Source organism: Dreissena polymorpha, chromosome 7, assembly GCF_020536995.1.
Source record: "Dreissena polymorpha isolate Duluth1 chromosome 7, UMN_Dpol_1.0, whole genome shotgun sequence".
In the NCBI taxonomy this organism is placed as follows: Eukaryota; Metazoa; Mollusca; class Bivalvia; order Myida; family Dreissenidae; genus Dreissena; species Dreissena polymorpha.
Genome location: NC_068361.1, coordinates 42,824,318 through 42,840,408, shown reverse-complemented (window position 1 = coordinate 42,840,408; position 16,091 = coordinate 42,824,318). Strand labels below are relative to the sequence as shown.

Below are 16,091 nucleotides of genomic sequence, written 5' to 3'. Positions count from 1 at the left end.
GATGCTGAGCGGGTACCGAAATCCCCTATGTTATTGCGTATAAAATTGATATTAATAATATTAAAGATTGCTTAGGGGCATTAATCAATCATTATAATTGAAAATGCAGAACAACAAAACGTTTTCACTTGTTTCAGACATGAAAAGCGATTTATAACGTTGATTTCGTTAAGTTACGCAAATACCAATATTCCCTATTAGTTTACATGTATCTACACGTGATATAATTCATACTTAATATTGCTTATATGACATGATCAGTTTCTGAAATAAATTAATTTTCTTTAAGGGGGATTTTGGTAATTTTGGTAATTCTACACATGGAACCTTACACTTGCACTTGTCAAGACCACATTTCCGCGTTTATTCTTTGGTTATGCTTCTGATATATTATAACTACTTAATGGGTCAACCTCAACTATTCAGTTGATTATTAAATGGGCATTTAAATACTTTTATCACCACATATGGAATCGTTTTGAAATAATGCAACATCTAACTTGAGAATGAATAAATGGAATGGGAATTATGGCTTTCAAAAACGTGCAATTCGATGAAAGTTATACCCACTTACAGTGCGCATTCATATATAAACAACGATTTGACTATTCTTCTATTTTACGACGAGGAAACAAAAATTGTTCCGGAAACAAATTTTTAAATCAATATTGAAATTATACGATAACAATTATGCTTTTGTGATAGGCAATCATATTATGAATACTTTTTTGATAATCTTACAATTTATACAAAAAGTTGAACCGTTCAGGAAGCATTACAATAAATACAACATCTTAAGAGAGATATCATCTCTATTCATAACATATCATGTTTATTTAATAGGTATGCACATTGAACAAGCAGTCGCGCAAGCATCTTGTTACACAAAACCAAATATAAAGGAACATGACTTTTTTGGACAAGATAGGTAAGGGGCTAAATAATGTTGTTTACACAAACCTACTCTCGCGTTGAACATTTTTTCATCAATGCAATTAATGACCATTGTTTGTCCGTGCAATATGAATGTTGGTTTCGTGCCTGATATTAATCTTGATAACATATATAATATCATGCAAACATGGCACGCAATTACACAATCCTAAGTATAGTATCGAGTAGATCATACAATAGTTATAATCATGAAATACAATTCCAACACATCAAGACATTCTGTTCAATGGCTGTTTATATTACCCATAAAATTATGTTTTTGGATTCCTTTTTTTGTAATCTTTGAAGAAATAATAAGCATGGTAAACTTTACCTAAGCATGAATTTCAGTAAAAAATGGCTATTGAACAGTTTAAACAGGCGTTTTTGTGTACTTGTAGTGCACATGAAATCCCGTATGGTGGTAGCGACTTTGTTCAGGTTACGGGTAGTCATAACAAACCTATGTTGTGTCAACCACACCACACTTCAGAGCGAGAAGGTAATATAAAAGACGGTTGATAGAAATATAGGTAAAAATTAACCTTTACTATGTACATGCAGCTTGCATTGCTCTTTTAATACAATTAAATTATATTATTACATTTAAACAACTGTTTCCTTGCTAGCTTTTACTTACTACCAGCAGCAAAGTGCTTAAAGTGACAGTTCTGTAGTCAATTTATGAATTACGGAAACAGAAAAAAATGGCTTTCTCTAGTAATTACACATTTTGTCATAGACGCATACGTTATAGTTGTCACGGTCTCTTTTAAAATTGTTCAAAGTTGAAAAGCGCGCGTGGTCTCTCTAAACATTCAGATAAGTAACGGAAAAGGAATATATTTGTAATAAGGGTGTCCACACAGGCTAATCAGGGACGACACTTTCCGCCTACACTGAGATTTTTTCTTAGAAGAGACTTTCTTTAAACGAAAAATATCATAAAAGCGGAAAGAATCGACCCTGATTAGCCTGTGCGGACTACACAGGCTTATTTAGGACAACACTTTATGCACACGCATTAAGGTATTATCTCTCTAATGAACGTGCTGTATCGTCTTTTGTCGTACATATCCGTCACTCCGAACGTTTTCCGGGTGAGTGCGGAAATCTACGAATATTCGAAAAATATCGCTATGAAATACAAAATGTAGGACTCGCAAGCTAAATAAAATGACAACAAATATTGCGGACACTGTAGGTGACAGGTTGGGCCGTTTATATAAAAAGCAATATTCTAACTCTAAACGCTGCTTGAAAATTATGGCCACTGTTAAGAATGACGTTTAGAACCCGTGTCACTCACACAATTTAATATTGATGGTGATCAGAAAAAGGGGAGTCAGTGGATTTTTGCTTTTGCGGTGCCAAAATGTTGCCTGTAGCCGTGTGAGTATCGTACGGCAAAACCCATCACGTTGAAGAGTCTTCAACTTTTCAAGAAAGGAATGCCTTGTTTTGATATCAACACAAAGCTCGGAACACGAAGGTATATGGATTATGCCTTTTTCATGTTTAACACAGTTTCATTATTCATTATAGGTGTAGAGTAGATCTTGAAGGAAAAGTACACCATGTCAGTGATTTTTACTATATAATCAGGCTAATATTTGCGAAAGTTTTGTAAAAGAAAATATGCCATGTAAGGAAAAAGTTGTGTTGTAAATGCATATTTATCAAGGACAGCATGTTTGAATTGTTTACCAAGTAATGTTGTTTTCCTCAAACGAACAACAAAAGTATATTATGTCCCAAATACTATTATAACTATTGTGTAAATGATATGCCAATGACTGCTACTTGTGTGATCTCAAATAATGTATCGTGGTGATCCAACTTAAAATTGTGCACATGTATCATCTTTTCAGCAATGCTCGACCACATTGGTGGTCAAGGAAGGGTTAATTACTTTTTGGCAACACTGAATGTTCCGATGATAAGTAACTTGAACTTAGAGAAAATACGTGCGGGTAGGACAATTCAACAAGAATCAACTATCTTCTCAGCAGACGCTGATAGACAGGCTTATTCGATGGAAATGAAGTAGGTATTTCAATGATTTATGTGAATGTTAATGTAGAACCAATGTTTTAAGTAATAAATAAAATGCTACGTTAATAGTCAGTTTCATATCCAGTAGGGATAATACATGTATTTGGAATTATCATAAGGATGAAGAATGTGTATAATAGGTGTTTAAACGTATTATTAAACCAGTATTAAAAGGCGCATCATATTAATTTATATTAATGACATGCTATGTCATGAATGTCTGAATAAATAAAAACGATGACACATATCATAATGGATTATGTCACACTTCCCATGAAACACTTAAGTTAGTTCTTACTCCTATACAAGTGGCTGTCAGTATATACTTGTTTTTTGTTAAATAACATGAAGAAAATGTTGTCAATTTAGAGAAACAACTTTAAGAATGCTTATTGAAGCCACGTAAATAAGAAAAGACCGAATATTTTTATGTTCATAAATAAAAATAGTTACAGTTATTAATACACAGTTTGTAATTTTGCATAATGTGTTCTTCGACTGAAACTCATTGAAGTTCTTATGACCCTACCTGAATATAACTACTAGGAAAACGTCAACTTCAAAGGAACAATTGTGTTATCTTTTCAGTGATATAGCTGTTCAGGAGGAAAATGAGACCCGACATATTATGGACTCACATTCAACCAAGAAAAAGCTAGTTGCAGTCAATGAGTGTTCTTGTTTACATTAATGTGTTCACGGCCGAAACAAAATAAAATAGTATAGCTGGCTCTGGACTCAACCTCATGCTTCTTAGAATGAAAGTCTCTAGAACATTTTGCAAAATGAAGAACTCAGACGGTCAACCCAGGGTCACCAATACCAAGCGGCTTTTGGAGACACTTATTCAAACCTGGCAGAGTTCTTCAAAAAACGACCATGACAATTATGTATTTGTTTTGTATGGCTTAATAAGTTAAATGTTATCACTACTAATTGATTAACCGGTTTACCTTTAAACTTGTATGATCGATTGATTTAATGTGCCTCGTTACTAAATTATTGTCTTTTTCCCTGTAACATGTTCAAGTCTTATATATAAAAGAACGCACCTCATTTGCAATTTCAAACTAGGTTAGCAAATCTCAATGCACTGAGTAGGTTCCATGTGACACATGATATGAGATGTATGAATGTAAATATTTTAATGAGTTTATTATAGGCTTTTCCTCATTTTTAAAATCTATGTTTGAACATTTGAAATCATTTTTATGCTCACGTATACACATCTCAAATTCAGTATCACGTTTCTGACAAAGGGGGGGGGGGGATACCCTTGATTGTAAAGCAGAAACTTTTCATTGTCACTGGTGACCCCCATTTTCTTCTCTATTGTTCATTCAAGCATACATTGTAGATGATTTCTATGTTCAAAGATTGTAATTTCCTTTTGTCAGATTGTTTTTATCTTTATTCCTTTTCTTACATTTGTATATATTATGCATTTATTATTAATACATAATAAATAGTGTTGTTTGTTCAATAATTGGATTAATGAGAGTGAAAGTTGTAAACACATTGTTCAGAAAAAAATGGGGTTGACAACTTAAAATGTAAAAAAAATGTACGGTGAATTGTATTTAAACTTTAATTATCAATGCAGAATACCACAACACTAAGAAATATGCGAAGAAAGCAGAGAAAATCAAAATGTCCCATAAGAGTGCCAAAACCTTAAACCCCCTTTTTTTAGATCACAGCCCATTAAAAAGACATTGTTCCGTATCTACATTCACATGAACAAGTTTAATTTTTATTTATCATTCCATACCTTCATGCAGTGGTATTAGTATGATTTTCCTAATAATTATACTTTCGTATATATTTTACTGAGTATACTTCTAAGCTTTTTGCAGAGAAAAGAAGTGAGCTGCAGGGTAAAAGGTCTGTTTGCCGGGACCTACATATCCATGTGCATATCTATAATGGTAAGCCAACTGAAAGGCAAAAATTGAATATTCCAATTTTGGTTTTAATTTATTTTGTGTCATCTCACAACCTCCGTTATCGACTGTTTCTAGTGTGAGTTTAATCTATCACTCATTTTTGTCTAGACGATTTATAATTCACGCAGATGATGTCGAAAACCACGAACAGAACGATACCATGAGTGACATGTTTGAGGACGATGATACAGCGAGCCAAAGCAGTATTCGTATATAATTTTTCATAATTTACCACATTGTATAGCTACAACCTTATAGATGTATATTTACATTGGAAATATTTTAAACCAAAGTACATCACGACACTTGCTGTAAATATATGTACACTATCAAAGTAACTGGCCATAACTGTGTTTATTTACAGGCAGAATGAGACAATCCGCAGTTCCACCTCGAGGAAGACATCCTATTCTCATCCATATTCATAAGGACAGCAGTAAGTTGTATGAATTGATTATATTACATATAGAGGACATGTGTTGAATGTCATAACATGTAGTGTATTTGGACGTCAGTTATATAACATATCTTGTCTTCAATACTGATTTCATTTTGTTCTTACTATACAAGACAAAAATGATTGGTTACACGTCTTATCAGCTAACCGATTACGTTCCCTAACTATTTACTAGAATTCTGGAACTGTGGATTATAAAGACACCAAAACATATAATTTATTCAAATTAACTTTTGTTTAAATAATTTACAGGTTCGGAAGACAATTGTAACGTGCAATGCTATTGCTACGAAATTATAACAGGAAATATAAGCTCAATCGAATGTGCTAGCATCTTTCTTCCAGTTTATTCGGAAATAACAAATCTACCGATAATTATTTCTTTTTTTATTAATCATGATAAGTCTAGTAAGTGCTGTCCCAACGCATAGATAATGCCGATAAGTAGTAATATATTTCCCAACCCGTAATTTGTATCACTTAAATAACGTTGACTGTGTAGTTGTGGTAGGCTTAATACATTTATAATTTGGTTTTGTGGATGAATATCTGATTCTGGTTATAACAGACACTCATCAAAATATTTCATAAATATGTTCAGTTATAGAATGTATGCATATAGAACGTGTTCAACTTTATTTTACCTTCTTTATTTACAACTATATACATTTTAATCTCAACAGTTATTGACACAAATTCAACTACTGTTGTACATTTGCGATCCCCAAAACATGAAAATTGCGCATTTTAGTTTTGTGATTTAAAAATAGTCCCTCATAATTGGCTCGAAGCCGGACTGAGATTATTAAGTAATGGTCTGTTTGCTCAATAATAATCGAATTTGAGACACATACGCTGACTCACGTGTATTTTCAAAGCGCGCACCGCCTGAAATAAAATATTAATTTTTACCTTTGGCCGTATCTGCGAACCATGTTTTTTTTTTTGGCAGTGCTTAATGTCAACAATATTTATGATCCTAATCAAGATCATTTGTAAACGATCTGAAATGAACACAAACGTTAAACTATGGATATCTGTAAATATAATATTTTTTGTTTATATACATAATCACTGTAATTATTTCAATCTGCACTTTTTTAGTAATTCAAAACTTCATCATTAGAATTAAGTTTACGTTTTGATTATTTAAACGTATGAAAGGAATATAATTAATTGAATGTGTTATAATTCTGTACTGTAAGTACATATATTCATTTCTGTCAATGCAGTGGATATCTTCGACCAAAATCAGAAGACGCCAAAACAGAGGTATGAGACGGAAGATACTGACAAAGATTATTATCCATCAGACGATGAACCTCCTCCGCAAGTTCCACCAAGGAAGCCCGTCAAATCAAATGCAACACCCTATCTAGAGGTAAATTAAACATAAATTATATGATACAATATGTCATTATCAGAATAAAATATATCTAATACAATACTTTCAATTATAAATGATGTATTTCGGTCGTTCTAAACTGCTTGAAGTAACTTTGTTGATGATATCATGATATAATGTATACATGTAATGTATGCCAATTAAAAGGTGATCATTAAATCACACCCCATTTGTTTCTGTGACGTAGTCACATACCTTAACCTTTGGTAAAGTCTCCAATTATTTAATCAATATCAAATTCATAAGTTAGTTCATTCGTTCTCTGTAACATATGAAAGGGCTGATGTTTCTGTTTCACTTAACTTGGTGGTGCCACTATGTACTTGTTCACTGTATATTTGCTGTTATTTTAATAATAGTAGCTGGTTTATGCGTCATAATGTGACGGCAAATGCACGTATTTACCTATTTACTTTTAGCTGCTGTGTATAACCGCTCGAGTTTAATCATTCAACGTGTTTATTTATATATTTTTCTACCTAAGAGTATTTTATTTTATTAAACATTTATTATAACGGATTACGAATGAATCAACCGATGCAATCTCTATTGATGTTCTGAGTTGCATACTTAACTAAAGGTTAAGAAGAATGACAAAATTTTAACCCCGTTTTATTCATGAGGAACCGTTTTGTTCATATACATATGTTTGTATTGATAAAACTGTCAATTGCATTTCATTATACACGTTATTACAACGTCACTCCAAAACATATGGATACAACTGTTGGTTATTTTGGGTAAGAAACCTTATGACACACCTGACGATTGGCGATACGACAATGGAAAATCTACGACGAAATCAGAGCAGTCCTCACAGCAGTCCTCTTTTGTACCAGAAAGAAAGGCCAGAAAAGGTAATCCTGAAACATAATGTTTTCTTAATCATATACACCTGAAGTCCCACAGCCTAATACAAGTGTGGAAGTTAAGAAGCGAGTTAACATGCAGTTAAGTGTATTTTACGTTCGAAGCAATTTCAGAAATGTATTTTTAGCAAAAAATGGCATTAACGCCGTTGATTTAAAAAGAACGACACCAACTATATGGTGGTGCGCATGTTCAGACGCTAGTTGATATACTTGAAAAGGCCAATCCATCTAGCAGCAATACCTGTTCAATTAAGCCCTACGCAAAATTAAAATATTTCATTTTGCAAAAGAGCCATTTGTCCGGATTAGTAAAATATCCGAAATAGTCTTTTGATATTAATAAGTGAATGTGTTAGGATACTCTATTAAGTTTCATCGTTCTTACAGCAATTTAAATTTGGGTTACGCATGACAAAGGTTAAAAAAGCGACGTATTTGGCACTTTGTGTGAAAAGTTCACTATCTCGCGCATTAATATGTTTGCGCTATGCGGGACCAAAATATCCGACGGACAGAGGGACGGACAAGAGCTATCTACAAGCCCCCGCCCGTCTATGAAAGTTTGGTCTGAATGTGTGAGCATGAACTGGAGCAGACGTGCTATGAACAAGCGTTGTACAATAGTTTTTAAAGCACGTTCTGCTGGACTATAACAATTCCTTTTTGGTGTAAGCTACTATAAAACATTAAAAAAAACGTTAACATGCAAATACAGTGATAAACATGTGTAACTTACCCTCGGTTTATAAAAGCATTGTAATTTTAACAATAATTTGCTGCTGCCGTATCACTAGGGTGCATGATATGTGTTGATAATACATGTACCCAAATAAGTCCGGTATGAATAATTCAGAGTTAGATGAATTGTATTTAGTGATACTTTCTGTAAGTATTAAACTAAAGCTGTTTGCTTGTGTTACATAGCATGATTTAAAGAGCGAAAGTGATGCTCATGTTACTAATAGCATTTGTTTATTCCAAATAATGTGTTTTTTTGGGGGGGTAGTTCAAAGCTTCCAGGTAAGAATTCCTTATTTCACAGTGTGAAGTTCATTTTCTGACTCGGAGGATAGGAAAATGGACTACGTTTATTAGTTACCGGTATGCATCGATTGTGTCTGTAGCGCTCCGTGCGACAATAGGAAGCCTGTTGTATACGATTCTCAGAGATTGCACAATATGTGATTTGTATTGCATTGTTTAATTGTACCGATTTCGAATACAAGCGCTGTTTAAAGGAGGTATATAAAAGATAAAACATAGCATGACTAAGGTGTTCCGCTGAGTTGTATCGCACTCACTCACTGTGTGACATCGTTTTTCACACCAAATGACCTACGAGCTTGACGATCAACTCGCACGATACAAACCACCACAGTCAAGTGATTATTATGTTAACCCCTAAAGACTACCTGATATATTTTAGATTTGTGACATCCGAAGATAAGGCACACTGTTAAAAATGCCTTATACTTAATACACAATTAATACTAAAATTATGTTCCAGGAACACGTTTCTGGATTCAATCCAACAAAGATTACGACCTTCCAGACGCGAAAGGTATACTAGACGAACATTTGTATTACATGTGATCATTCACGGAATGCTAAACGAGTTTGTCTGCTGTATGCACTAGGTAGTTAATACGTTATCAGCAACAGCTTATGAAATGATATTGTATTAATAATCACGATGATTTACATATTTGTCCGTCAAGCATGGTTTTAATTAAATACGTGTGTTGTTAAGAGACTGGTCCGTATAATAACCTACAAATGTCTTACTGAATAAATAAACGCACTTTAATCAAAATCTCGCCCTAATAGTTATGCTATGAAATGTGTAAACATAAACATGCTCTTCGTCAGCATATTATTACGAAAGTCGATACAAGTCCCTCGTCATTTTTTTCAATGTTATAGTACGATAAATTGATCGAGGTAATAATTATTACTCAATTTTAACAGATTTGAAATAACTTACTTTAGGAAATGTGTGTGCATAGCATACTAATACCTGCTGCTATAAAGTGCATTGTCCGGATGTGAAAATTTTAATCAAGAATTCATTTGTTTTTTTCAGTTCTGGAGATCTATAGCTCGGACCTGTATTTGAAAAACCAAGTGGTATGGACAAATACGTTTCATTGGTTCATTCGCAAAAATAAAAACACATCTCCCTGATGCAAACATATGTGATAGTTCTTCAATCGGAAAAACAATCTCTGTTTTCACACATGTGCGCATTCTTTCGACGGATACATATACGCATACAACATTTGTAGTTAGCATTAGGAATGTTGCAATATTAATCTCATCAAATAAAATGACACGATCATTTGAAATATCATAAAATTTCAGTTTATATCCTGTTGAACTACAATTACGTAATTTTAAATATTACAATACAAATATAGCGGCATTTTATTGTTGAAGGTATTATATATAAAAAAATCAGTGTATATTTTCTATGACATTTTGATATATTTTTAGATATGAATTTACAAGTGATACGTATGTGTCGAATTTCGCTTTGTGACAGACATCAATATTGTAAAGTGCTAAAAACATAGTTTTTATATAAATTATGGAAAAGCGTTAGATTGCTGATCTCTTTACACTGATGTCACCTCCTAAATTTTCTTTGTACTTGGCTGTAATCTATATTTATATTTGATAGAAATTGCTAATATATGTTTGTTTATAAAACATAATTTATGTGTATGTATGTATATTGTAAAGATATTTATCAAAAACATATATTGACAAAGAGAACAGTGACAATTATTTTACAACGAATTTCCATACATGTTTGTAATTACAGACAGAGGAATTATAATAAAATAGGTAGTACAAATACCGAGATTAATTTCAAAAACTAAAAAACTGCAATATTCATTATTGAAATAACGTCTTTATATCGGTTTTTAGATTTACAGTCTTTTTTAGTGTTCCATTTTTATTGCAAAATATCTCCATAATAACACATAATTCTTATCATCTTTCAATTACGAAAATATAAATATATTTCTTGTATCATGTTATTATAATAATAACAATTATTTTTATTGCTTATTGGGAAAAGGTAAAAAAGAGTTATAACATAGCATAGACTATCCGAATTTTACCTATACGTGTATGGCTTTTACCAAAATAATTCGTTCAAGGTATGCTTTTGTTTTATTTTGTGTAAGACTTTTTTTAAGTTGATTGCGTACACTGTCCATAATGTGGGCATCATTTTTCAGAGGGAGCTGTGTGGAAATCCATGGTTTTACCTGTACCCAGACGTTAAAGATGCCCATAAATACCTCAGTTTGAGGAATGGAGTACGTATTAATTCACTTATAAGTTCATCGTGAATATCTTGTGTCATATGTCTGACATCATTTTACAAAACACTTGCGTAAAGAAAATACAGCCATTGCCCTTTTTATCCCTCGAGTTTTGGTTGGACACATGCATATGCTATTAATATATTCTAGGGGGCAAAAACATACAAATGTCCATACTTCAGCCGAAACGTGTGGCATCAATATGTGTCTTTAATTTTATCTGCAACGGAGGGGCTGAACAATCTGTCAAGCATGCAAAAAAAGGAGTTAAGTACATGCAGTCTAGAAGATTCTATAGTTTATAGCATAAACACATATACTTGGCCAAAAATCTGACAAAACTAGAGGCAGCCTTAATCAATCTGTTAATATTAAACTAAATGAAACTAATTTAGGTTCACTTAGCTGTGGGAGTTTGAGAGACATCAACCCATAAGTAAACGGAGACTTTAAAAACACTATATATTTTTAGAAAAATAGACAATTAGTCATAAATTTGCACAATAACTTGTTTAAAACTGTAGAATAATTTACACATAAATGGTCATTCAACTGTAGAAGTTTGATTACCCAGTCGTTGAAGATGAATTGAAAACACACGCGGTGAGACATACAAACGTTTTGTGGGGCAAATTAAAACGTGTGGCAGTTAAATATTATCACTTTTAGTATCGTAAAAAGTTATGGTTAACATTTGTTTTCAGGATGGTTGTTTTGCACTTGTGGCTGAAAACATCGAGGATAGCCCTTTTCAACCGTTCACCATCATTGTGATCAAAGAAAAGAGACATATCCGCGTACCAATATTAAAAGCACCCTCTGGCGATAGCCATTCGCCATCAAAACTGAAGTTATTTGATAAATTCTATGTAAGTAATTGAATTATAGACGTCTTCAGGGATTGTGGGATTTTAACGATTTACATATGATTAAAGAGTTTGTTTTTTAGCTCATCTATTTTTTGAAAAAAAAATTATGAGCTATTGTCATCACCTCGGCGTCGGCGTCGGCGTCGGCGTCGGCGTTGGCGTTGGCGTCCGGTTAAGTTTTGCGTTTAGGTCCACTTTTCTCAGAAAGTATCAATGCTATTGCATTCAAACTTGGTACACTTACTTACTATCATGAGGGGACTGGGCAGGCAAAGTTAGATAACTCTGGCGTGCATTTTGACAGAATTATGTGCCCTTATTATACTTAGAAAATTGAAAATTTTGGTTAAGTTTTGCGTTTAGGTCCACTTTTCTCAGTGAGTATCAATGCTATTGCTTTCAAACTTGTTACACTTACTTACTATCATGAGGGGACTGGGCAGGCAAAGTTAGATAACTCTGGCATGCATTTTGACAGAATTATGTGCCCTTTTTATACTTAGAAAATTGAAAATTTTGGTTAAGTTTTGTGTTTAGGTCCATTTTATTCCTTAAGCATCAAAGCTATTGCTTTCATACTTGCAACACTTACTAACTTTCATAAGGGGATTGTGCATGCAAAGTAATGTAACTCTGACTGGCATTTTGACAGAATTATGTGCCCTTTTTATACTTAGAAAATTGAAAATTTGATTAAGTTTTGTGTTTAGGTCCACTTTATTCCTACAGTATCAAAGCTATTGCTTTCATACTTGCAACACTTATTAACTATCATAAGGGGACCGTGCAGGCAAAGTTATGTAACTCTGACTGGCATTTGGACGGAATTATGGGCCCTTTATACTTAGAAAATTGAAAATTTGGTTAAGATTTATGTTTTGGTCCACTTTACCCCTAAAGTATCATAGATATTGCTTTCATACTTGGAACACTCAAAAACTATCATAAGGGTACAGTAAAAGGACAAGTTGCATAACTCTGGTTGTCATTGTTACGGAATTATGGCCCTTTTTTGACTTAGTAACTTTTAATATATGGTTAAATTTTGTGTTTCGATCCACTTTACTTCTTAAGTATCAAGGCTATTGCTTTCAAACTTCAAATACTTTCATGCTATCATGAGGTTACTGTACCTAGCAAGTTGAATTTTACCTTGACCTTTGAATGACCTTGACTCTCAAGGTCAAATTATTAAATTTTGCTAAAATTGCCATCACTTCTTTATTTATGATTAGAATTGATTGATACTTTGACGAAACTACTATTACCTGACATACCACAATAGACTCCACCCAAACCGTCCCCCGTGCCCTCCCCCCCCTCCCCCCCCCCACCTCCCCCCTCCCCCCCTATTTTTTTTTTAAGATCATTTCACAAATGACCACCACACCCTCACACTATACCCCCACCCCCCCACCCCACCCCCCCCCCAATTTTTTTTTTTTTTTTTTTTTAAGATCATCTCACAAATTACCACCACACCCTCACACTATACCCCACCCCCCCCCCAATTGTTTTTTTAAACGGTTATGTTTGAAATACCGTCCAACCATCGCACCCAAAAAATCCCCCCCCATAGCCCTTCCCCCCACCCCCACTCCCCCGCTCCCCCCCCCGCCCCCGATTTTTTTTTATTGGTTATTCGCTTTTTTGGAAGATAATGTAATAAATGTCCACAACCCCACACTATACACCCCTCTTCACTCCACCACTCCCTCCTTTGTGATTGAAAATGAGAGTCCCTTCACCTTTAAAAAGAAAATAGATGAGCGGTCTGCACCCGCAAGGCGGTGCTCTTGTTTAAGTTTGTGTTACCATCCAGAATTTATAAAGTATTCAATATACATTGAACATTCAAACAATATGATAATAAAAATAAATGTATCACAAAATTATAAGAGACGTTTCATCAGAATGATTCGCACAAAACGCTTATCAGATTTGTTAAGACAACCTAGACTTATTATCCAAATTATCCATAGCGAGCATGCGTGGTCAGTCTATACCAGCGTTCGGCAGTCGATTGACAGTCGATTTTCGTAACTTTTGATTTAGTTTATCTCTGTAAAATCCATAATTTTTGGTCAATTTCGATCAAACTTGATAGTTATGCTTATCCTGACAATATTTAGGTCGATGTTTAATTAGGGTCAAGTTAGGTCAAACAATAAAAAAAATATCGTTAAAACGTAAAAAGACACAGTTATAATGTAATATTAATGAACATTTGTCAGAATATTTATTTTGAAATAACACATTTCAAGTTCAAGTTAACGAAATATACAAGAACAATATTAACGTTCTAGATTCTACATTTATGAATCAAAAGTGATAAAACTTGGCCAGATTGTGTATGCTTGTATGCTCAAGCCGGTCAAAAAATAGGTCACAAATAAAGTATCCATATTTCTGTATTTGGATAGTTCTGTATGACTTTTATTGCCCTCTTGTTATTTAATACTATCAATTTCTTAAATTGAATTTACACGCATTTACCAAAATGTTGTCTTCAGAAACTTTGAATAGACAGATACAAACAGGATTTGTCACTAATTTCTTATGGTCATTTTTTAATTAGAACTGACAAAATGCGATTAAACAGATGATACTTATGAAATTGACACTTTACAATGCATACATGAATTCTTTAGTTAAGATGTTAAACAGGTGTTACATATTCATCATCCCAATTTTTGATGTTTTAAAGATTAATTAAATTAATTGTAATTGTGTAATTGATGTTTCAGTAAATGTAAAACGTAATGAAAAGCACCGTAATTATTTATTGAATGTAATCTGCATAAACAAAAAGAATGCCAAATACAAAATGGTATTACACGATTACCAAAATGAATAAACGACCACAACCATATATGTATTTTATGTTTTCAGGACACCATTGTCGAAATTCTTGACGACCTGATTTGCAACAGCAACAAAGAGCTTGGTTTCAAGCTAAGGAATCCGACCGATGCATCTAAATAACAAACAAATACTTCTTCGTAGAAGAGTGTTACGTTGAATTTGCATCCCATCATGCACATAACGAACAAAACACACGTTCAACTGGCGAAATTTAAACGCATTTCATCAACATTGTGTTAATATCTTCCTCAGACGTCATAATTGTTATCTGGCTGATTTAAAACAATGTAGAAAAGAATAACACTATTTTATGCATGGTGTTTCTAATAATGCGTATGCCTTTGTATGCGGTCTCGTTTAATGAACACTTTCACAATCTAAATGTGCGATTAGGCCGTTCGACTGAAGCAATGCAAAGTGACACTTATTTTAAAGTATTGTTCTGTTTGATGTTTTTAACCGGTTATATAATAATAGGCCGTATATAAACATGTAATAAAATATACTATATCTTTATTCAATTAAATTGTGAAATCAACTGTCTGTTCTATATAATATTTTGCAAAATTGTATTTTAGTACGCATACTTTTCAAAATGTGGAAGTAAATGTTAACAGTCTGTAAAAACAACTGATAACAAGCAATAATGCGAAAACAAATTACGAAAGAATATATAAATTGCAACGTTAGTTAGCTTTTCTGCTTATCACTGAAGCTCTGGAAGCCTTATCTGGAGCCCGAAAGAGAAGACCCACTTATTTTGTTTGTTCTATATTGTTTTTATTATCTACTTTTATTTTTTGTACAGTTCCTTTTATGTTATACATTTATTGTTGACTTCAATAGGAAAATGGCGTTTGTTTGTATCCGCTCAATTCTGTTTTTAACTTTGTTAACATTTTACGTTGTAATGGAATATAAACTAATAAAGATAATAAAAAACGGAAATATTGGTGATACCAACTATAAAATACTGTACCAGCGTCAATTCTTTTCACGAAAAAAAACTATAAACAAAATAAAATCTACAAAACTGCCATAACACCGAAATTTTAACTTCATTTAGAAAAAACACACACGGAAAATCTGCGCAAACATGAGGTACTTTTTACTCGTGTATGGCGTAAATACACAAGCTGCAAAATCAAGAAGTCTTTTATACTAATATATGGCAAACGGGAAACATTTACATAGCATGCGGTTCGCCTGATATGACAAGGCACAAATTTCCAAACAGTTAGACACACTTAAACTGTACCAGAAAAGATACACTTAAAAATACTGCATAATAAGTTTCAATTAAATGACAAACACACTTCTTAATAGTTTGATGCAAACCAGAGCAACATATTTG

The 16,091-nt window shown here is 33.2% G+C and overlaps 1 protein-coding gene across 4 annotated transcripts in view; it reads left to right on the top strand.

The window, feature by feature from the left end:
* LOC127839070 (uncharacterized) overlaps nt 1–15,275 on the top strand; it is a 32,542-nt gene extending 17,267 nt beyond the window's left edge. For 2 of the 4 annotated variants that reach the window (XM_052367238.1, XM_052367236.1), the window contains 12 exons: nt 844–928; nt 1,335–1,435; nt 4,845–4,916; nt 5,063–5,143; nt 5,299–5,370; nt 6,624–6,772; nt 7,542–7,653; nt 9,176–9,229; nt 9,752–9,795; nt 10,917–10,997; nt 11,708–11,872; nt 14,765–15,275. In XM_052367238.1, coding sequence (XP_052223198.1) covers nt 844–928; nt 1,335–1,435; nt 4,845–4,916; nt 5,063–5,143; nt 5,299–5,370; nt 6,624–6,772; nt 7,542–7,653; nt 9,176–9,229; nt 9,752–9,795; nt 10,917–10,997; nt 11,708–11,872; nt 14,765–14,857 — 1,109 coding nt within the window. In that variant the 3' untranslated portion in view covers nt 14,858–15,275. Of the gene's footprint in view, nt 1–843; nt 929–1,334; nt 1,436–4,844; nt 4,917–5,062; nt 5,144–5,298; nt 5,371–6,623; nt 6,773–7,541; nt 7,654–9,175; nt 9,230–9,751; nt 9,796–10,916; nt 10,998–11,153; nt 11,270–11,707; nt 11,873–14,764 lie in introns of all 4 variants that reach the window. The other 2 variants (XR_008030133.1, XM_052367239.1) reach the window with 2 other exon arrangements.
* Nucleotides 15,276–16,091: the final 816 nt, after the last annotated feature.